This window comes from Nilaparvata lugens, chromosome 10 (genome assembly GCF_014356525.2).
Source record: "Nilaparvata lugens isolate BPH chromosome 10, ASM1435652v1, whole genome shotgun sequence".
Taxonomy (NCBI): Eukaryota; Metazoa; Arthropoda; class Insecta; order Hemiptera; family Delphacidae; genus Nilaparvata; species Nilaparvata lugens.
This window is the reverse complement of record NC_052513.1, coordinates 42,119,607-42,144,279: the sequence shown is the minus strand read 5'-3', so window position 1 is coordinate 42,144,279 and position 24,673 is coordinate 42,119,607. Positions and strand designations below refer to the sequence as shown.

The following is a 24,673-nucleotide window of genomic DNA, read 5'->3' as shown; positions in this document are numbered from 1 at the left end:
ATATTGTTATGTAATGTGGGCTATCATTCAGGTTTTGTATAACTTGTATGCATCCTTCTCAAATTCAAAAACACTACTCTATGATCTATACTGCTATGATAGTACTCTATAATATATCATAGAGTAAATATAGCATGAGAAGATATCCCATGGTATAGGGCGTTTATGTTTCAAATCACTGTTGTTAACCCTTAAGTACTGGCGCGGTTTTCTGAGACACTACTACTGGCGCGGGGGTCTGGTGGACCCCCATCAAATTTTCTCTCTAATTAATTGAAAAATTTTCTTTTTCATCAAACTAGGCTGGTTATTTCAATCTCTAGACTGTTTAGAATGGTTTTACCATGAATAAAAAGGATATATACCAGAACTATCAATAATTTTGGTATTTATTCAAAACTGTGTAAAATTTTCAAAAATATGTAGTGATTTTTGGTAAAAATAAAGAAAAATTAGAAATGACAGAAAAAGTTCATTCAACTAATGAATCTTACTTAGGAACAATGGAACTTACTAAAAAAAAATACTATTCCTTAATTTTGATGGTAGTTTGCTTAATTTTTTCATCTAGAGTCACTAGAATTTCGTCTATGTAGACATAAGCTAATTCTTGGTGCAGATCAAAATACTCATTTATAAACATATAAAATTAATATAACTTATTAGTACCTATATTCTTATATTCGTATATCAGTATATTATAATTTTTATCGCATATTAGACTAAAATAATTGACTTACATATTTTGTTCCTCTCTACATTGCTATTGTGACTCATTCTGTGGGTCGATGCACTCCTCACAAACGTTTTTAGAAACTTCTTAACTCTGGCTTCATTCAACTCTTCTAAATTCATTTTTAAAAGTTTATAAAGTAAAAAAAAATATGAAATAAGTATTACTTCAAATTCCAATGTTAATTAATTGTGAATAAAAAACATAGCAAAAAAGAAACACATTCACTGGCGCGGGGGTCTGGTGACACCCCAGTCACTTTTATCACTCACAAAAACGCAGTGCAATGTTCACAAACAGGCGAAAACTGGTTTAGAGGGTGACTAATGAACCAACTTGAAGGTATTAAGGAGCTGAGCAGTGTAACCAACACAGGCCAGTCACCATCACAAAATTTACCTCACTGGGGGTCTGTGAGCACCCCGCGCCAGTACTTAAGGGTTAACTCAAGCCGATAGTCCTAGTGGTTCTCTATCGTGAAGCTATTTGACGCTGGTAGTCTCTCATAGTGATTTTATTCTATATTTTGTGAATATTTGAAGTTTGGTTTTTGTTTTAACGGAAGTTTCATTATCAATTTATCTAAATTTGAAATTCTTTGTTTTATTCTGATTCATAGTTTCAGATTGAAGATTTGGTGTTGGAATTGAAGTGAACATATCCTACATAATATTTGGACGATTTGTGACAAAATCAGGAAATTGAAGAAGTTTTGGGCAATAGCCTGTTTTTTCTTTTCCGACTATTGTATTGTTCGCTCTATCTAATAAATAAATAAATAAATAAATACTGTGCCGTTCTTAAGGTGCGTACAGATATACGCGCCGCGAACATAAGCAATTCACTTTTAATCAGCTGATTATATCTGTATTTTTACAGAAACGGTAAGATACAGATATAAAAAGCTTGGCATCAGTTGATTAAAAGTGAATTGCTCATGTTCGCGGCGCGTAAATCTGTACGCACCTTTACACTCTCACCCCAACAACACAGTAATAACATACAGTAGTCGACAGTAATCAGCTTGAGTTAACAAACATCAGCTTGAAATTTGGAACATAAACGACCTACAACCATGGAATATCTTCTTATGCTATGTTTTTCTATGATAATAATATTCACTCAATGCTTTACAGTATATATTCCATGAAGGTGGATTATTTTTCTTTGAAACTTTTGTTCACAATGCAATATTCAATATACACTCTATAAAAGTGAATTATTTCTCTTTGAAACTTGGGCCCGGTTGCACAAAAGCCGGTTGAATTATAATCGTCATTGATTCCACGAGAACCAATCAGAGAGCTGTCTTATCAAATAGGCCTTCTCTGATTAGTTCTCGTGGAAATTAATCACGGTTAGAATTTAACCGGCTTTTATGCAACCGGGCCTTAGTTTATTGGTGAGAAAACTTTCTCATCACATTTTTATAAAATACCCACTCCATTGAAAATAATGGATAGTAGGATATAAACAGCATTTTTCCACTCTTATAAAGTGAATATGATAGGAATTTTGTTTACCAATCATAAATCATTGTTGCTGATTTTGAATATACTGATACACATCTGCAGAATATGGGATTGAACTCTCAGAACATTCTAAACTTTTTTTACTATTATCCTACAAGGAATATTGAATAAATTAAGCCTTTTATTGAACGAAATTGATTAAATTTTTGAAAATAATCCAGTAAATGATGATACATCCTTATTGTCAGCGTTTTCTCCTTGGCAGGAGCACAAGGAGTAATAGATGTAACTTTTGCAATCTTACAAGTTATGGTACTATTGGCATCTATTGAGATTGCATATTCAATGCTTCATCTTATGGTTATTTTCTGTTGTTGTCATAGAGTAGAATCTCATCAATCTATGTGAAAAGTTTAAGTGACATGGGGGTCCAGAGATTTCAAATACAGATTTCAGAGACTTAAATTCAAGAAATACTTGTTTGTAAAAATAATACTTACACCCTATTCAAAGAGCGGGTAGCTATTCGCAGTGAGCCTCCTTCAAGAGTGAAGTTGAATTTAATACAGCCATGAGCGACTTCCATGATGTAGAAAGATCTCTCGACCTCGTACCATTCTCCTTGAAACTGAAACAACATTCAAAAATTAGCAAATTGAAAGAATTATTAAAAATCGCTCAAACTCTCAGGAATGAATTCGATTTTTGCAAACATGTTCAAGAATAAAAATCGCTTAAACTCTCAGGAATGAATTTGATTTTTGGAAACTTGTTCAAGAATAAAAATCGCTCAAACTGTCAGGGATGAAAGTACTTAACAAGATGAACAATAATATGTCATCACATTGTCGGAATTCACTCCAATTCTTGAGTTATAAGCATTTGAAGATGAGTGATTTCTCTGATCTGTGAGTGGAGTAAAGATTTTATGTTTGAGTGAATAACTCACCCTGTATTGTAGCGTAACGTCTCATATTATAGCACGACACTTGTTAGGTCAACCTCTATCCATAGCCCGAATATCAACCAAATCTGGGAGATTTGCATTTTTCATGGAATCCATGAATAAAACATCATGGATTTTTGCAAAAATGGTCAAAAATTATATAATTAATAATTGGTTAATAAATTGAATAAATTTAGTGGGACACACGTTATTATGGCAGCATTTTACACATATAATTTATAGTTTTTTTTTTTAGTTTATCAGAGATTGACAATGGTGTAATAACCGAAACCGGTCTTTCTAATTATCAATAAATCAGTGGTTTTTTGACAATTTCTTAGTCTTTTTCATTCAATATTTATAGTTGGGTGTATATATTTATTCATCGTACTATCATAGAGAAACAATAGCGTAAGATATCCCATGGTATAGGGAGTTTATGTCGTAACTTTTACTGTTATCTCAAGCCGATTACTTGTTTTATTGTCGATTTTTTACTGTTTTGTTGGGGTGAGAGTGTATGAACGGCACAATATGAGAGACTACCAGTGTCACACAGCTTCAAGGGAAAGAGCTACGTGGACTATCAGCTTGAGATAACAGTAAAAGTTACGACATAAACTCCCTATACAATGGGATATCTACTTACGCTATTGTGTCTCTATGGTACTATCTATACCTATTAAGAAATTATTCAATGCATAAAACTTTATTGTTTCAATTGTCATGTTTAAAATGTTATAGTATCCTCATTTGTATTGTAATTGTTTTTGATGAATAAAATTTGAATTGATTTAGTATTTATATATTGTGTGTATGCTTATTATTTATCTATTCGTGTTTAGGATGGACACGTTAAATTCGGCGGTCCCGGCTGCCTAAAAAGCAGTTAGTTTTTAGTTATTTTTGTTATTTAGTTATTTAGTTATTGATGTCAGAGGCTCTGAAATTGATCGGTTGCGACCTGAAAACTCTGACACCAGACCTGAGCCAGCCGGTCACTCGATATTATTATTATCTATATTCAATTATAATTATTATTTAACGAAAATCCTAAATAGATGTGCAAATCACCCCGAAGACCTCTGCTACTGCAGACATTGACAACAGGGTTAACAGCTAGATGGAAATTCGATGAGAACTACTATCCAAAAATTAGTTGCTAGCCCGGGAATCGAACCCGGTACCTCCCAATTGCTAGTCAGGAATGCTTGCCCTTACACCAAACTGACAATCTCTGGATAGCAGCGCTCATTTTATACGAAGCCACAGCGGCCAACCAGTTACAGATGGAATTATCTATATTCCACTCATGATGTTTGTAACAAGTTTTCTTTTGCAAATAAATTTTAATAAAAAATACCATTTCTGATGTACACGGTATCTTGTAGCCCTGGGTTCATTGAAGGGCGTGTGATGACTGATTGATAGTTGATTTGATGATTCAATTGACAAAATGGATAATTGAGTATCTTTCTTGAAATTGGTTGAATCATGATTCAGTTACCCATCAAATTATCAACCACCATCAAGTTGAATTTTACCATAGAGAAACAATGGCGTAAGTAGATATCCCATTGTATAGGGCGTTTATGTCGCAACCTTTACTGTTATCTCAAGCTGATTACTGTCGATTTTTACTGTTTTGACCGGGTAAGAGTGTATGAACGGCACAATACTAGTAGTTCTGTGAACAGTAGACCTCACGCAGTATTCTCATCCACAAGTACCTGATTGAAACTATAGACCTATACAGCAATAGACTGGCTTCTCCACACATCTGTGTAATCACTTGTCAGCTGATTTTATAATGAGTAATTTATTCTAGACTGATTTTTACTCTAATATTGGCGTATGAAGGAGGCTCCTTTTTCCTTTTATATTATCCTTGAAATGCAAAGTTTCCAAAAACCTTGTATATACGTCGACGCGCAATTAAAAAAGAACATACCTGTCAAATTTCATGAAAATCTATTACCGCGTTTCGCCGTAAATGCGCAACATATAAACATTTAAACATTAAGAGAAATGCCAAACCGTTGACTTGAATCTCAGACCTCACTTCGCTCGGTCAATGAGAGACTACCAGCGTCATAAAGCTTGACGGGATAGAACTATGTGGACTATCGACTTGAGATAACAGTAAAAGTTGCAACATTAACGCCCTATATCATGGGATATCTACTTATGTTATTGTTTCTCTATGATTCCACTTAATTATGATTGAAATGAATCATGGTGAAGCTAATTATCACCATGATCCTCTAAAAAAAACAATCTTTCATCACACAGGGAGACAAGACCACTTCTGGCAGCTCGAAGATGGTACGTTGTTCGCCTTCCTGCTTCCCTGCCAACCTGTTAAAGATGCTCTTCTTCTTTTCCAATTCAGACTTTATTGAAGCAAGTGTAACAAACTCTGGCGAGAGCTAGGGAGAAAACAATGGATTATCAGAGTCAAATCCCATCCAAGTTACATTTCACCTGGTGTAACACGTTGACTGTGCCTCAGAGAATCTAACTAATACAGAAAAGTTTTGAATAAAAATGGTAATATTATTCAAAATCCGATTTTAAAGATACCCTTACGAGGATTTGAGAAGGAAAAAGCTTAATGTAGTTGATGTTTAACACGCTAGATAGCAGCATCGCTACCATCAATCAATAGAAGGGGTTTCCTCGGGAAACCGTGAAAAGCTGAATTTGTCATACCAGATAGAAAATTCAGAATCGGTGGGCTATTGTTTTAAAATTTGCAAAACATCTATCTGAAACTTCCCCCTGATTTTTTCATGTGTTTTCTCTTTATTCACACATACGAGGATATCACATCGGCTAGATTTCAATTTGTCCTGTCTATGAAATTAGATGAACATAACCTAAAAGGAACTTTCCCCTGCGTATTCACACATACGAGGATCTCAGAGAGGCTAGATTTCAATTTGTCCTGACTATAAAATATTAGATGAACATGACCTGAAAAGTTATGTTTGATTATGTTTCAAAGGAATGGTGAGAGAGATTCTTGTTTTGCATTTCACTCACCCCTACACTCAGACGAATAGTCTCGTAGGGGTATTCCAGTAAAATATGATCTTAATATTATAATGTAACCTTATTCATGGGATAAATAATATTTGAACAAAAGTGAAATAGGTACCGCTACTGTACCAATATTATACAGTTGCAGCCTTGTAAAGCAATAATACGGAAGTATTCTACTAAATTTTTCTAACAAAATTTACATTTTTCTTCTCAACTGACTTACTCTCATTAATTTTTCTTTAAGAATACAGAATTATAACAAGAATGGACTCAAGTACATCTATACAAGTTCAACAATTAACATAGCTTTTGAAAACTCATAATTTCAACAAAGCTTTACAACCGAAATGTAAAGATGAGAAAGAAGCTGAGATTTGAAGTCGTTCACTATAATTTCAAGGTGAAAATTTGATAATAATTACTACCGGTAGATAGAAATTCAATGAGCTTCTCAACTCAGAACATGAAATAAATGAATAAACAAATCCTTTGTATGTAACTTCATAAGAAGAAGGGAGCTTTAAGGTAGACGCACACAGATCGTCATCGGACGGACGGCACGCATCGTACGATTAGATTTGATGCATTGGTTTCAATTGGAGTGCGCATACCTATAAGGTTGCCGGATAGGTATGCGCACTCCAATTGAAAACAATGCATCAAATCATTCTAATCATCCGATTCGCCCGATGACGATCTGTGTGCGCCTGCCTACCATTAGGCTCAACTCACACGGGAAGGGTTTTAACGTGGGGATGTATGAGGGAGACCACCCCCCTGAAACCCCGTGAAACGCATTCTACCGAATAAAACAACAACCAAATTAAGCTTTTTTGCCACACTGCACAGAAAGCAGCTGTTTTCCAGTCCCTACGTAGATCTGAAAGACCTTGTTTGCAGACGACTCTCGTCTGACGTCAGAAAAGGGTTTCTTTCCGGCCTAGACCAGAAAACGTACTCTTTCTAGCCGCTAACATGGAAGTCCGTAGTTAATAAGTCATCCGCTAGATCGGGCGAGTGTCAACATTCTTCATCTGAAGTTGCAGTTATTTCAGTTCGAGTTTCGAATCAAACTAATTCAGCATTCGCTTCGCAACCATTTTTATTCAATTATTTAATGTTGATTAGTGCATTACGAATTTTCAAAAATGCTTGAAGATGACGATGCTAGTGATATTCCAAGTGAAATTTTAAAAGGATCTGAAATCCTGACTGCAAATCTTCTACTACTAAAATCAAGAGATAGGTATGATAGCTTGATAAGTATTCTTTATTTATTTTGTCAGCAATACCTGTAGTGTGGCGAAAAATATTGTTCGCACCATGGGCAAAAATGTTAATCCGGCTCTCAATCTTTTCTAGTCCGAGGCCGTAGGCCGATTTGAAAACCGATTTCGAGCCGGAAAAATCTCATTTTCTGCTCTAGGTGCAAAATATATTATTTCCTCAACAATATTTTCCATAAAGGCGAGATTTGAATAGGGTTTTCAATTATATTAGCATATTTATTTGGCGATTTTCTGCGTCATGCACATTCTCTGAGAGGCATTCGACGTTCTAGACCAGTTAGAATTGAACTGGGATACAATTTGTTTCAAGAAATTGAAGTTTCACTTGCAAGCTTTCGCCTGAGCTTATTAGCATGACTTTGTGACCCAGTAGAAAAAAAATATCACCTACCGTCCAATAGCCCAATATGTAACCATTTTTTCTGTATCTGGTACGTTGTTTATGGTTTTGTACGCTGATGAGATGTCATATTATCTCTTTTTGTAGAATCATGATGTCAGAAGCGCCATTTAGGTGGGGGGAAGTGGGGTCCTAGCCCCCCCCCCAAGGATCAGATGAATAATGAAAATGCGGGTCTATCCACACGAATCCCCAGAATCTCATACTGATTTAATACTTTTTTTAAACAGCAGAAGTATTCCTTCTACAGTATCAATAATGTAGCTAAATTGCCTTGAAAGTATGGCTACGGAGTAATAAAGAATATATTTTCCTCTGTGGTATAGTTGAAGCTTAAATATAGAATGGGTACAATTATTGATGAGGGCACAATAAGTGAGTTATTGCATGAATTTCAACGTGAGAATTAACAAGTTGCAAAATGTCACAGTGAAAGTAAAAGAAAGGGCACAATCAGACAATCAATAATGTATGTACAGAGTTGGTGAGAATTACGGGAACAGCTTAATGTTTCCTCAGCTTTCTAACTGAAAGCTATTTTCCAATTAGAATATGATTCCAATGAAACTGTTGAAATTGTCATTGTAAAAGAGAAATTTATCTTTTTCCATGATTTTTAAGAAATCTGTTTCAGTGTATTCCTACTTTAGGGCCTCTCTGTAGGCCTATATTTCTAATAATTACTTCATGATTCATACTAATAATGTAGGCTTATATGCTTGTATTGATACTTCAACCACATTTGTATAAAACTGGAGAAAATGAAGCATATAATAACATCTTCGAATGTAACATTATGAGGAAACCCAGGACCCTCTATCCTTTGGGCGTATTCCTTCCCCCCCATACCTCTTGGTCCCCCCCCCCCCCAGCAGTTTGGTGAAATGGTGCCACTGCATGGTGTAAAGTGTATCATTTACACCACAACCATGATTCATTTGAAGTCAATGAAGTATAAATCTAACAAGATTGTTAAGTGTTCAATGGGTATCTTAGGCTCAATTCACACTCACGCGACTCAGGTCGAGAAGAGACTCGACTCTAGTTGAGATCATGTTGTGTTTTCATATGTGACGTCGCGGAGACTAGAATCGACTGGTCTGAGTGTAACCATTCGGAAACACATGCTCTCCACTAGAGTCGAGTCTCTTCTTGACCTGAGTCGCGTAAGTGTGAGTTGAGCCTTAAAGTTAAAGCTATATTCAACAACTTAAATATCAAGGAACAAGGAACGTTAAATTCATTCTGATACTAGTATTTCAAGGATGTAGTAGGATCTACTGCTCCAAATACTTCTGAGACTGACTAATACTCTGAATAACCAATCTGAGACCAGTATTTTTTATTTGTCGATTTTTACTGTCTGTCGAGGTGAAAGTAGTTTGTTCAGTGGTTAACAGATAATGTAGGAAGACAAGCTTGTAACCTTGGAGAGGTCATCTCTTCGTCGATTTTAAAAACAATAGAAAATGTCTAATGAAGGTCGCAGGAGAGACTTCTTCAAGAAGAGGAAGAGGAAGAAGGAAAAGAAGCAGGAAGAAGAAGAAGAAGAAGAAGAAGAAGAAGAAGAAGAAGAAGAAGAAGAGTAAGAAGGAAAAGATGCAAGAAGAAGAAGAAGAAGAAGAAGAAGAAGAAGAAGGAAAAGAAGAAGAAGAAGAAGAAGAAGAAGAAGAAGAAGAAGAAGAAGAAGAAGAAGTGGAAGAAGACAGGAGTTAAAGAAGACTGGTGAAGAAGAGGAGAGTAGGAGAAGAAGAGAATAAGAGGACAGGGAAAGAATAAGACAGGAGAAAAGAGACTGGAGAAGGAGAAGATGGTTGAAAAAGAAGGTGAAGAAGAAGACAGTAGGATGAGAAGAAGGAGAAGAAGAAAAAGAAGAAGCATCAGCAGGAAGAAGAAGGAGGGAGAATAGAAGAAGAAGAAGAAGAAGAAGAAGAAGAATATTAGTTATCCATTCATGTACTAGCAGGTAACCAGTGCTTCGAAAGGATCCAATTAGAAACTTGACAAACTGACAACTTATCCTCCTGGAATCTTGAATAATTTAAATTGGCCTATAACTATCTTCGGTGAATTAAGATTCTATATGCGAAATTCCAAGATGATCAGTTGTGTAGTTGAGACGTGATGATGCATCATTCTTAAATTTCCCATCCCGTACGTCTATAAGCCTACTCTTTCCTTCATTATAATTATATATCTACTAGCCGTCAGGCTCGCTTCGCTCGCCATATCCGTCTAGCCAGGGGGCTCCGCCCCCTGGATCTCCGAATGGATCGTCCAAGAATGAGATCAGCGGGCTCGCTTCGCTCGTCTGCATGTAGACCTCAGCGGAACCTTTGTACCGAATTTGAACGTATTATGTCAATTTGATCTCAAAAACACTTGTTATTATATCGGCGTATCTTTGGCGAACAAAATTCTTCCACCTCAGCTAAACCTGTGTACTGATTTTTTAAAAATATATTTCCATCAATTATTGAAAAAGGTGAGGAAACGCAGAAAAGCTAAGAAAACGCTAATTTTGGCTAATTGGATAAATTGGTATTTAGGAGGTCCTGGATTAATGCATTTCAATCTTCAACTTGGTGCCAACCTAACAAAGTCAACTCAACTTAATGCCTACCTGACAAAATTATTAATTTAGTTACCAGTTAACAACTGTTTCGAAGAGGTACTCTCTCTAGATTATAGTTCTATATTAACATATGGTATGGACATTTCAATTATAATAATTGTAAGATATTGGAATAAGAAGAATATACATGCTAAAATACGAACTTTAAACCCTTAAAAGCAACCCTTAGAGTTAAAATATTGCCAAAAGATTTTTTAGTGCGCCTCTAAAGGGCCAACTGAACATACCTACCAAATTTGAACGTTTTTAGTCCGGTAGATTTTTAGTACTGCGAGTGAGTGAGTGAGTGAGTCAGTCAGTGAGTGAGTGACATTTCGCTTTTATACATATATAGATCTATCACCATAAATGATACAGTATCACCACAAAATGATACACAATCATCACATATATGATACAGCATCAACTCAATTTGATACAGTATCATCACAAGCTGATTCACAACACCATAATGTTTCACCACAGATAAAGGATAAGCATAAGTTTATATATTTCTTGTCTCTGGTGTTACTAAACTTTCAAACTTCAAATGAATTCTATAAACCATTGCATATCTTCATAATTAAGCTATCTTCTCTCCATGGTAGCAGTCTCTTGTCGCCTCTAGTGTTTGATCAGTCTCCTGAAATGAGGTTAACGCTCTCAGAAAGTGAGAGCGTCATTGGATAAAGATTCATCGGATAAGGATTCATGGAATAAGGATCGTCATTCGCCAATTGTAATCGCATCAAGCATTAGGCTGTGTCGATCATTGTACGAGTGAAAGTAGGCCCTATATATATACATCACTTCACAACATCAATATGAGGTGATCAACGTAACCCACCTACTCTCCACGCTAAAAGCTCTGATCGCACTTTCATGTGTGTTCGACATGTTCCCGATGAGATCTCTCTCTCATCACAATAGAGAACACATCATTCTTCAATTTCTCTCATCATCATCATCATCATTATCATCATCATCATCATCATCATCATCTTCATCATCATCATCATCATCATCATCATCATCATCTTCTTCTTCTTCTTCTTCTTCTTTTCTTTGTTCCTTCTTCTCTTTCAATCCTCAATCCTCTACAATCTCCTTCTTCTTTTGTGTTTTCTTTTTTCCTGTCTCATTTCTCTGTCATCTTACCCTCCTGTCTCCTCATTTCTCTGTCCTTTTCTTCTCCTATATTCTCTTACTCATATAATATCTATATTTTCTTCATCTTCTTCAGCAGTCTTCTCCGTCTCCTATATTCGTCTATCTTCTCCTGTCTCCTTCTTCTCCAGCCTTCTCATCACCTGACGTCTTCTTTTCCAGTGTTCTTCTTCTTCTACTTCTTCTTTTTCTTACTCTTCTGTTACATCCTCAATTTCCTTCTCTTACCTTTTTTTTTCAACCATCTTCTCCTTCTCCTGTCTCCTTCTTTCTCTGTCCTCTTAGTCTCCCATATTCTCTTCTTCTCCTATCCTCCTCTTCCTTACAAGTCTTCTTCATCTTCTTCTCCTTCTTCTTTTTCGTCTTCTTCATCTCCTGAGTTTTTCTTCTCTTGTCTTCTTCTTCTCCTCCAGTCTTCTTCATCTGCAGTCTTATTCTTATTCTCCTCCTTCTTCTCTTTCTCCTCCTCCTTGGTAGAGAGTTAGTGGGGAGGATATTTTTAATATTCTTTCCGAAGAATGGACATTGATATGTCCAAAACTCCGCCAATTTATGTGGATGCATAACAATATAATTATCTATAGTTATTATATTACAATTGCATTTTCATATCATATACAGTTCAATTATTATTTTCTTAGTCTATATTATGTAAATTCATCTATAATTTTGCTGTATTGTAAGCTATTTTATATAAGTGTATAAGCCAGTATATATTGTAATCTACATAAATAAAGTACTCAATCAATCAATCAATCTCTTTCCTTTGTCATTTACCCCTTCCTCTCTCTGTCCTTTTCTCCTTCTACTATCTTCTCCTTCTTCAATCTTCTTCACTGTCTGTCTCCTTCTCTTTGCTTTGTCATTACCCCCTTCCTCTCTCTGTCCTTTTCTCCTTCCACTATCTTCTCCTTCTTCAGTCATTTCCACCACCAGTCCTTCTCCCCTTTTGTCTTCTCCTTCTTCTTCTTAGTTTTGTTTATCTTCGTCTTTCCTCCTTCTTCAACCCCTTCTTTCTCTTCTCCTCCATCTTCTTTTCCCTCCTCCTGCACCTTCACCTCCTCCTCCACTTTCTTCCTTGTCCTCATTCCTCTCATTCTTCCTCCCACTTCTTCTTTCGACACTTCATCTGTGCCTCCTGCGTCAATTCTGTGAAGCAAGAGGAAGCGAATTGAAGTGAGAGAACATTCTGAGAAAGCAAAACAGACAAATCTGGGCGTGACGTAGTTGCCTGTTGCTTGAGATTCAGAGGAAAGTAGAGCAAGACTGTTTGACACGGTAGTACCATTAGGCAAATGCCTACGCTTCTAACCTTGCTGCTACCTAACGTGAGGTCCACGTTATAATGGCAGTATTTGATTAACATTGGTATTGCTATCCTTGTCTATCATTCGACAAAGCAGATAGCGCTATCCTATTCTACCTCCACAATGTTGTCATATCGTTCTTTAACAATGTAGAAATACAATTATTAATTAACAAAATATTTTAACTCAATCATGAAAATTTATTATTGAATCATTGGAAAAAATAATGTTCTTGAGGGTAAGAATATGATTGAATATTGACCGAGCGAAGTGAGTGCTAAGATTCAGGTCGACGGTTTGGCATTTCTCTTAATGTTTTGAATGTTCAAATGTTTATATGTTGCGCATTTACGGCGAAACGCGGTAATAGATTTTCATGAAATTTTCAGGTATGTTCCTTTTTTAATTGCGCGTCGACGTATATACAAGGTTTTTGGAAATTTTGCATTTCAAGGATAATATAAAAGGAAAAAGGAGCCTCCTTCTTACGCCAATATAAGAGTAAACATCAGACTATAGAATTATTCATCATAAATCAGCTGACAAGTGATTACACAGATGTGTGGAGACGAAGCCAGTCTATTGCTGTATTTCCATAAGGTCTATAGTTTCAATCAGGTATTTGTGGATGAGAATACTGCGTGAGGTCTACTGTTAACAGAACTACTAGTGTATAATACAGGAAAGAATTGGCTTATACATGCGTACGGGATAGGAAATTAACGAATCATCACGTCTGATCTACTGGACTGATTTACTTGTTGAAATTTTGCATATAGATTCTCAATTTACCCAGGACGGTTATAGGCCTATTTAAAATCCTCCATGATTTCAATAGGTCAAGTTTGTTGTTTGTCAAGTTTTTAATTACACTCTTGCGGAGCACCAGTTACCTGCTATAGTTTTAATAAAATTAACATTTAATTTTACATCAGTACATCAGTTGTAGTTATCCTCTATAGAAGGCAGTGGCAAAGCAGATAATCGGCAACGCTGTTCCCTTATCTTTCTCCACTGCCATTATAACGTGGACCTCACTATATACAGTTTGTTATATAAACAATGAATACAGCTATATAAAGACTAACCTTTATTTTGTAAAAATAATAAATGAATAAATATACTGACTGGTCCCCTTCATTTAATTGACCGAGCGAAGTGAGGTCTAAGATTCAAGTCGTCGGTTTGGCATTTCTATTAATGTTTAAATGTTTATATGTTTCTATTTTGCGCATTTACGGCGAAATGCAGTGATCGATTTTCATGGAATTTGACAGGTATGTTCCTTTTTTAATTGCGCGTCGACGTATATACAAGGTTTTTGGAAATTTTGCATTTCAAGGATAATATAAAAGGAAAAAGGAGCCTCCTTCTTACGCCAATATAAGAGTAAACATCAGACTATAGAGCTATTCATCATAAATCAGCTGACAAGTGATTACACAGATGTGTGGAGACGAAGCCAGTCTATTGCTGTATTTCCATAAGGTCTATAGTTTCAATCAGGTATTTGTGGATGAGAATACTGCGTGAGGTCTACTGTTAACAGAACTACTAGTGTATAATACAGGAAAGAATTGGCTTATACATGCGTACGGGATAGGAAATTAACGAATCATCACGTCTGATCTACTGGACTGATTTACTTGTTGAAATTTTGCATATAGATTCTCAATTTACCCAGGACGGTTATAGGCCTATTTAAAATCCTCCATGATTTCAATAGGTCAAGTTTGTTGTTTGTCAAGTTTTTAATTAGACTCTTGCGGAGCACCAGTTACCTGCTATAGTTTTAATAAAATTAACATTTAATTTTACATCAGTACATCAGTTGTAGTTATCCTCTATAGAAGGCAGTGGCAAAGCAGATAATCGGCAACGCTGTTCCCTTATCTTTCTCCACTGCCATTATAACGTGGACCTCACTATATACAGTTTGTTATATAAACAATGAATACAGCTATATAAAGACTAACCTTTATTTTGTAAAAATAATAAATGAATAAATATACTGACTGGTCCCCTTCATTTAATTGACCGAGCGAAGTGAGGTCTAAGATTCAAGTCGTCGGTTTGGCATTTCTATTAATGTTTAAATGTTTATATGTTTCTATTTTGCGCATTTACGGCGAAATGCAGTGATCGATTTTCATGGAATTTGACAGGTATGTTCCTTTTTTAATTGTGCGTCGACGTATATACAAGGTTTTAGGAAATTTTGCATTTCAAGAATAATATAAAAGGAAAAAGGAGCCTCCTTCATACGCCAATATTGGAGTAAAATCATACTATAGAATAATTATTCATCATAAATCAGCTGACAAGTGATTACACAGATATGTGGAGACGAAGCCAGTCTATTGCTGTATTTCCATAAGGTCTCTAGTTTCAATCAGGAACTTGTGGATGTTCGGCAACGCTGTTCTCCTATCTTTCTCTACTGCCACTATAACGTGTACCTCACTATATACACTTTGCTATATATACAATGAATATATAAACTGGTCTCCTTTCAAAGTTGTTGTAGTATACTTTATCAGTGGAACCGTTATCAGTAGAAACCAAACTGCTTCTAGAAACTGGAGAAATATCAAGGCCTCTTTAACACGTCTGGTCTGTATTTCTGTGTTATTTGTCTTCTTGTCTTAGCACCTATGGTGAGTGATTCATGTCTCAAAGTCAGTGGACTATATAGGAGAGCATACTTGCCAAGTGATCTTTTCCACTGCCATGATATTTTTTTATACAATTGCTTACAAATCTGACGATCAAAGTGATCACAGATCATAATAATACCATGACTGCAAAACAAAATATTGAAACCAAAGACCTTAAAACTGCGATTAAACCAAATCTATTTAAAAAATGTTAATAACTCAATCCTTATAGATTATATTAGATTGAACATAACTTATCATACACATGATGAAGATATTTGTTTGTCAAGTTCCGTTCAATCTGATAGAATCTATAAGGGAACTTGACCCTTAACATTTTGTTAATAACTTTGGTGTAAACGCAGCTTGAGTAGTACTATTTGATAAGAACACTGAATTGATAATGAGCATTTGAAATTGGTTTAGTGAGGTACACGTTATAATGGCAGAGTGAAAAGATAGGAGAACATCGTTGCCGATTTTCTGCTTTGTTACTGACTTCTGTAGAGGATAGCAGCTGATACCGGTTTTGTTACTCCCTCTTATAGATTAAGCTTATAGATAGTACCGGTATATCAGGATCCATTTCAACTGTTCATTCATTCTTCCTTTTTTAAATAATCAATTGTATTGCCTATATTATAATATTTTATGATTATTTTATATATTAATATTAATGTACAAGTGAATACGATATATTAAGACTCCACGTCTTACACATGATGAACATACGTGTTTGTCAACTTCCGTTCAATCTAATAGAATCTATAAGGTTTAAGTTATAACCATTTTGTTAATAACTTTGGTGTAAACCCAGCTTAAAGATGCATACCTCTTTAATGTCTTTGATTGAAACTATAGACCTTATACAACTGCAGTAATAGACTGGCTTCTCCACACATCTGTGTAATAACTTTCCAGCTGATTTATGATGAATAATTCTATAGTCTATAGTCTAATATATTCTATATTTTTACTCTGATATTGGCGTATGAAGGAGGCTCCTTTTTCCTTTTATATTATCCTTGAAATGTAAAATTTCCAAAAACCTTGTATATACGTCGACGCGCAATTAAAAAAGGAACATACCTGTCAAGTTTCATGAAAATCTATTACCGCGTTTCGCAGTAAATGCGCAATATATATACATATAAACATTAAGAGAAATGCCAAACCGTCGACTTGAATCTTAGACATCACTTCGCTCGATCAAAAAGGTACTACAAACTGTAAATATAAAGAAAATAAAAATCTCAGTATATTTAAAATAAAAGGGTACTGAGATTTTTATTTTCTTTATATTTACAGTTTGTACAGTGATCTCTTGAAAATGGCATAAATGACCGAAACATGTTGTGATAAAATATTTAAAAAAAGGGTACTGAGATTTTTATTTTCTTTATATTTATATTACAAGTAGCCCTATACAGGAAAGAGATACTACAAACTGGTATGCATATATGGTGCTACCTTGTACTTAGATTTCAAATAAGAAGACCGACTTCATAATGATTCCTTATTTTTAAAAATTTATTCAGGCTGAATTCTTTCTACATGGTAAATTATTGTTACTAGTAACATAACAAGGAAGGCTTCTAAATATGGCATGCATATGGTGCTATCTTGTACTAACATTTAAAAAAACCTGACCATAATGATTACTTTGGAGAGAGTTATAGGGATTGAATATTCTTTTCACAAGGTGAATACTAGTAAAATGATAGGCTATGCCATAGCCACCTCTAATACGAGGCCCCGGCCTACGATATTGCAACGTCGCAGTGTAGGCCTAGAATCTAATTCATGATTGGTGGAAAAGATCAGCTGGTATTTTAAAAAATATTTTTCACCAATCATGTATTAGATTCTAGGCCTACGCTGCGGCGTTGCAATATCGTAGGCCGGGGCCCCGTATTAGAGGTGGCTATGTCTATGCTACCAAAACGTGGTAGCATATGATGCTATCTTGTACCTCAAATTAAATTAGTAATTACTAAGTCCTCTCTGCTTGTACTAACATTTTAAAGAGAACATTAATATTCATGGTTCTGATATTGAATTCAATCAACTCTATACCTTTCACCAATATCTCTAGTCTACAGCTAAAAGATTTGAGACAAGACTCAGGTATGAAATTTATAGGATTGGGATAAGACTACGACAGCACTAATAAAAACCAGTAAAAATTAGCAATCAACATACGATTTTCTAATAGCTGGGTCGAATTCAAACACCAACCCCTGGAAAATATTAGCAATTGAATAATGTTTTTCCAAGAGCTGGGTCAAATACAAACCAGTAAAAATGGCATTTGACTCATGTTTTTCTAAGAGTTGGGTCACAATCAACACTAACAAGACCACATTACTTGTGATACGGTAACAGTAATACGCAATAGTCGTACAATTGATGTCACACAGGCCAACACACATGCAAGCTAACGAGCTTAACACGAAACGGAAGCACGGAGGTCTAATAATAATTGAGGGACCTCTCTTAGCTAACCACACTGGGCTATTGCATTGGAAATACGGGATGAGTCATAGCATATAGGTCCCATTTATTGTCATTCAGATATGGGAGATTTTCCCATGGTTAACTTGGATATAGGAATAGCACAATGTTACCTTATTTTTACTTTCCTTGCCCTACTACCATAGATAAGTATTGCTTTCAAAAAAAGTTTAAGGTACCCTAATTTCGTGTTTTCTATACGTTTCATTACTTTCCTTGCCCTATTACCATAGGTAAGGAAAGTATTGCTTTCCAAAAAAATTTAAGGTACCCCAATTTCATGTTTTCTATACGTTCCAAGGTCCCCTGAGTCCAAAAACATGATTCTTGGGTGTTGGTCTGTGTGTGTGTCTGTGAACACGATAACTCCATTCCTAATTAACCGATTGACTTGAAATTTTAAACTTAAGGTCCTTAAACCATGAGGATCCAACAATAAGAAATTCAATAAAATTCAATTCAAAATGGCTGATAATGGCTAAAAAAACCATGTTTTCCCGGTTTTCGAAAACGGCTCTAACGATTTTCTTCAATTTTATACCCTAGATAGCTATTTATAAGCCCTATCAACTGACATGAGTCTCATTCATTTATGGGAAAATTGCAGGAGCTCCGTAATATTCCTGAGAAGAATGAATTTTGTTAAATTTTTATCACGTTAAATTTTTATCAATTTTTCTCAAAAATGACTTGACCGATTTATCATCTTCCTATCATTTTGATGATGTACTTATTGTATGAATCAATAAAGAATGAAGATAATATGAAGGTTTAGAAATATGGTGAGATGGATCCTGGCTAACCACACTAGGCTATTACATTGGAAATACGGGGTGAATCATATCATATAGGTCCCATTTATGATCATTCAGATATGGGATATTTAGAAATATATTCTCGTAGGTCACTCAGATATGGGACGATGGATCTTGCCTAACCACACAAGGCTTTAAACACTAATATCGGGGACCGAGCTTCGTTCTGGAGTACTAAAGCATAAAAAAATTATTACGAAAGAAGAAATTATAATAACATTCATACAGAAATGTTCTATCTAATCACAGTAAATTGAGATTAATTCTCAGAGGAATGCAAAAATTTCCCTCACAAAGGCCCAGTTGCACAAAAGCCGGTTCAATTTCAATCCTGATCAACTTCACGTGAACCAAATCAGAGAAGACCATTTCAAACAGATGGATCTACTGGAATTAATCAGGATTGAAAATAACCCGGCTTTTTTGCAACCGGCACTAAGTACCTGATTGAATGATTACAAAAGTTTAACAGCTGAGTCATAATTTTGACACAGTCCCACACACATGAACACGCTCACTCACTTCCATTACTAACAGACGACGGAATAATATTATTATCAACAGCTGTTTTTCCAAGGATGAATAATAATTATCCTTTTAATGTCCTTCAGCGAGTTTCCCCAGAGATGAAACCTAGTGCAATCGAATCTTTATATTATAAACCTACTATATTCTGAATTTCGTGAGAATCGTTAGAGCCGTTTTTGAGATCCGGTGAATACAAATATATAAACATACGAACATCTTAACATCCAAACATCCAAACATCTGAACATATAATCAGAAGTTGCTCGTTTAAAAGTATAGGATTGTATTGCTGGGAATACGAGATGAATCATATCATATAGGTCTCAGTTATGGTCATTCAGATATTGGAGATTTTCCCATATAGTTCACTTAGATATGGGAGTTTAAAAATATGGGAAGATAGATCTTGTCTTACCACACAAGGCTTTAAACACTATTCTATTGCTGGGAATACGAGATGAATCATATCATATAGGTCTCAGTTATGGTCATTCAGATATTGGAGATTTCCTCATAGTTCACTTAGATTATGGGAGTTTAAAAATATTGAAAGATGGACCTTTGCTAACCACTCTAGGCTTTGAACACTATTGCATTGGAAAAAACGGGGTGACTCATATAATATAGGTCTCATGAATGGTCATCCAGATATGGGAGATTAAGAAATATTCAATCGTTTGTTCAAACCAAAGTCTAATACAGAATATCAATGCACTGGAATTTGTTTATAAAGAATATTTTTTTACCTTGAGTGAGAAAGTGAAAGCAATTCAGCAGAAAAAGAAAAATGAGACAAAATTCTCGTACAAATTTAATCGATAGTAATTTATTAAAATGTTCTTCCATAATGAATACCGATTTAAAGAAATGTTTAAAAACGGCTGTGAGAGTACCCACTGTATATCTATACTAGAATGAAGGAAACAACTGGCTTATACACGTACGGGATAGGAAAATTATGTTTGACGCATCATCACGTCTGAACTACTGCACTGATTAACATGAAATTTTTCACATAGTTTCCTAATTAACCGAGGATGGTTATTTGTCTATTTAAGATTTACCAAGTTTTCAATGTATTCTTGCGGAGCAACGGTTATTTGCTAGTCTTAGCATTCTTAAATATCTTCACTCCATGATAGAACATAGTGCAATGCGTGAGAAGCATCTCATTTATAGAGAAGTTGTGAAAACATTCCAAGATTTCATTACGTCCAGTTTCCAGTTTGTAAATTTTTAAAATAGACCCTTGCGGAGCATGGGTTACCTGATAGTCTTTAATAATATTGATAATATTGATTATATGTAAATATAATATCAATTAATATATAATATCTAGTTACTTGTATAATTGACGGATATAGGAGTCCCTCCCCAATATCTATTATTAGCCGTCAGGCTCGCTTCGCTCGCCATATCCGTCTAGCCAGGGGGCTCCGCCCCCTAGACCCCCGACTGGATCGTCCAAAAATGAGATCAGCGGGCTCGCTTCGCTCGCCTGCATGTAGACCTCAGCGGATCCTCTGTACCGAATTCTGGACCCCCGACTGGATTGTCAGAAATTGAGATCAGCGGGCTCGCTTCGCTCGCCTGCATGTAGACCTCAGCGGAGCCTCTGTACCGAATTTGAACGTATTATGTCAATTTGATCTCGAAAAACACCTGTTACTATATCGGCGTATCTTTGGCGAACAAAATTCTTCCACCTCAGCTAAACCTGTGTACTGAATTTTTTAAATATATTTCCATCAATTATTGAAAAAGGTGAGGGAACGCAGAAAAGCTGAGAAAACGCTAATTTTGGCTAACTGGATAAATTGGTATTTAGGAGGTACTGGATAAATGCATTTCAATCTTCAACTTGGTGCCAACCTAACAAAGTCAACTCAACTTAATGCCAACCTGACTAAATTTTAATTCAGTTACCAGATCAACTGTTTCAAAGAGGTACTCTCTCTAGATTATAATTCTATATTAACATAAATGGTATGGACATTTCAATTATAATTTTAAGATATTGGAATAAGAAGAATATACATGCTAAAAGAACACTTTAAACCCTTAAAAACCACCTTTTAGAGTTTAGATATCGCTAAAAGATTTCTTAGTGCGTCTCTAAAGGGCCAACTGAATATACCTACCAAATTTGAACGTTTTTGGTCCGGTAATTTTTAGTTCTGCGAGTGAGTGAGTGAGTGAGTCAGTCAGTCAGTGAGTGAGTGCCATTTCGCTTTCATATATAGATATCTATATAATCCTCATTTGTAACTGATTCTTCCAAACGAATATTATCAAAATCCCAAATAATATTATTCAACAGCCCATTGTCACGCAATCGTGATTGAGTTGATTGTTTTTGTTCTGAATCACAGCTAGTCTCTCTTTAATTATCACCAGTAATTGCTACTGGTAACGGTTTTCGTATTTAGCAACGGATATCCTGTCTGGTCGCCACATTCTCTGAAAAGCCGCCGAGTACTACTTGATAATTACCTGGACAAACTGCAAAAACGCCAATGGATTCTCTTGTTCTTCATTCCTACCACAAGACACAGTTATTTGTAGAAAATTTAGATTTCGAAAACGAATTTTTACTTTCCTTGCCCTATTAACATAGGTAGGGAAAGTATTGCTTTCCGAAAAAAATTAAGGCACCCCAATTTCTAAATTTCTATACGTTTCAAGAACCCATGAATCCAAAAAAGTGTTTTTTGGGTATTGGTCTGTATGTGTGTGTGTGTGTTGTGTGTGTGTGTGTGTGTGTGTGTGTGTGGTGTGTGTGTGTGTGTGTGTGTGTGTGTGTGTGTGTGTGTGTGTGTGTATGAGTGTATGTGCGTCTGTGTACACGATATCTCATCTCCCAATGAACGGAATGACTTGAAATTTGGAACTTAAGGTCCTTCTACTATATCCGACACGAACAATTTCGATCAAATGCAATTCAAGATGGCGGCTAAAATGGCGAAAATGTTGTCAAAAACAGGGTTTTTCGTGATTTTCTCGGAAACGGCTCCAACGATTTTGATCAAATTCATACCTAAAATAGTCATCGATAAGCTCTATCAACTGCCACAAGTCCCATATCTGTAAAAATTTCAGGAGCTCCGCTCCATCAATGCAGAGAGAATCCCAATTATCAGGCTTCAGATACAATTGAAACAAAAAAAAATCAAGTGGAGTAGATTGAGCATGAAAATCTCTACAATTAATGTTCAGTAACATTTTCACCTAAAATTGAAAATAAGCTTTAAATTAGAGAAAATGTGATTATTCAATCGCAAGTTATTGTTGATTCTATTAAATCATTCACTATGAAGAGATAGCAGACCTCATGTGTGTCTCCAGCGTTATTGCCCTGTCACCAGCTGGCTCAAATATTTGAATAGTAGACTTGAGATGCGCGGGAACACTAGCGTCAGTGATCAATTTTCATAACGGCAAGGAAAGTTGTGTGAGTGCGCCACACCAGATTCTTATCTTTGACTATATCTCCATTCTGTTTCCTCTTTGGCATTTAGTTCATAAACTTTTGGTTTTATCTAGCTTACTTCCAAAAAATTGTAGCTAAGGCCTACTTCCAAGCCTTTAGAATACTTCCTTACATAAGAATTTGAAGGATTTTGGTTATAAATTTGAAAAAAATCGTTATAAAATTGAATCTACAAGTAGAATTTCTCTTAATTATCACTTGAACATGTTGAGTTCATACCTAATACAGTTTGAAAAGGTTTAGAACCATAGTATTTGTTTTATTGGTTGGACATTGTAACCCCGTTATAGAAATGGAATGGCGCACTCACACAAATTTCCTTGCCGTTATGAAAATTGATCACCTGACGCTAGTGTTCACGCGCATCTCAAGTCTACTATTCAAAGATCCAAGCCAGCTGGTGACAGGACAATAACGCTGGAGACACACGAAGTCTGCTATCTCTTCTTAGTGAATGATTTGATAGAATCAACAGTTTGCAATTGAAATAATAATATTTTATCGAATTCCGAGCTTATTTAAAATTTTAGGTCAAAATGTTACTGAACATTAATTGTAGAGATTTTCATGCTCAATCTTTATCACTTGAAATTTTTTGTTTGAATTGTATCTGAAGCCTGAAAATTGGGCATCTAAATAAAACTTTGCATAGATGGGGCGCAGTTCCTGAGATTTTTACAGATATGGGACTTAAGGCAGTTGATAGAGCTTATCAATGACTATTTTAGGTATAAATTTGTTCAAAATCGTTCGAGAAAATCGCGAAAAACCCTGTTTTTTACAACATTTTCTCCATTTTAGCCGCCATCTTGAATTGGATTTGTTCGAAATTGTTCGTGTCGGATCCTTATAGGGGAAGGACCTTAAGTTCCAAATTACAAGTCATTCCGTTAAATTGGGAGATGAGATATCGTGTACACAGACGCACACTCATACACACACACACACACACTCATACACACACACACACACACACACACACACACACCAATATCCAAAAAAAACACTTTTTGGACTCAGGGGACCTTGAAACGTATAGACATTTAGAAATTGGGGTACCTTAATTTTTTTCAGAAAGCAATACTTTCCTTACCTATGGTAATAGGGCAAGGAGAGTAAAAATTCTTCATCATTCACGGCGTCGTGATTGCTTTCATTATTTCATTCCACTTTCATGAAAACATACTATTCGAGAAAATTGTACCTTCTATTCTTGTCCCTTTAAAATTATGCACTTTTCTTGACACCTTTTGGATAATATTGTGTGAGCATGTAGAACTGGAGTTAGAAAGTGAGAGTGTGTCTACCTGTTGAGTGTTTATAGAGCAGTGTAGATCTCTCAAATCGATAACATCTGTCCCCCTAACCTTCTTCTCTTATTGAACGCTTTATTGCAACTTCCTTTGCGCTCTTTTGTTGAGGCATCATCACATGACAGCAGTTCCAACCTCCTCATTCTCTCCACAATAATTTCGCTCATTTTTGCATCCAATTCCATCAAATCCCGAGAGACAATACATAGCTGTAAATGCGTGACCAAAAATTACAGAATGTAATAGTAGCTTTTGCATCCAATTCATCAAATCAATAGTAGCTGTAGTTTTCTGTAATGTATGTAGTTTTTAGCTCAAAAATTTCTAGTTTCATTCAAAATTTAGACTTTTTGAATAATTATTAAGTTACTGTTCTAGATTTT

The 24,673-nt window shown here is 35.5% G+C and overlaps 1 protein-coding gene across 5 annotated transcripts in view; it reads right to left on the bottom strand.

Moving 5' to 3' along the window:
- The window catches only part of LOC111057050 (apolipoprotein D), a 64,274-nt gene that overhangs the window by 8,695 nt on the left and 30,906 nt on the right, over positions 1-24,673 (bottom strand). For all 5 annotated transcript variants that reach the window (XM_039436895.1, XM_039436896.1, XM_039436898.1 and 2 more), the window contains exon 3: positions 2,706-2,833. In XM_039436895.1, the coding sequence (XP_039292829.1) occupies positions 2,706-2,833 (128 nt within the window). The remainder of the gene's footprint in view (positions 1-2,705; positions 2,834-24,673) is intronic.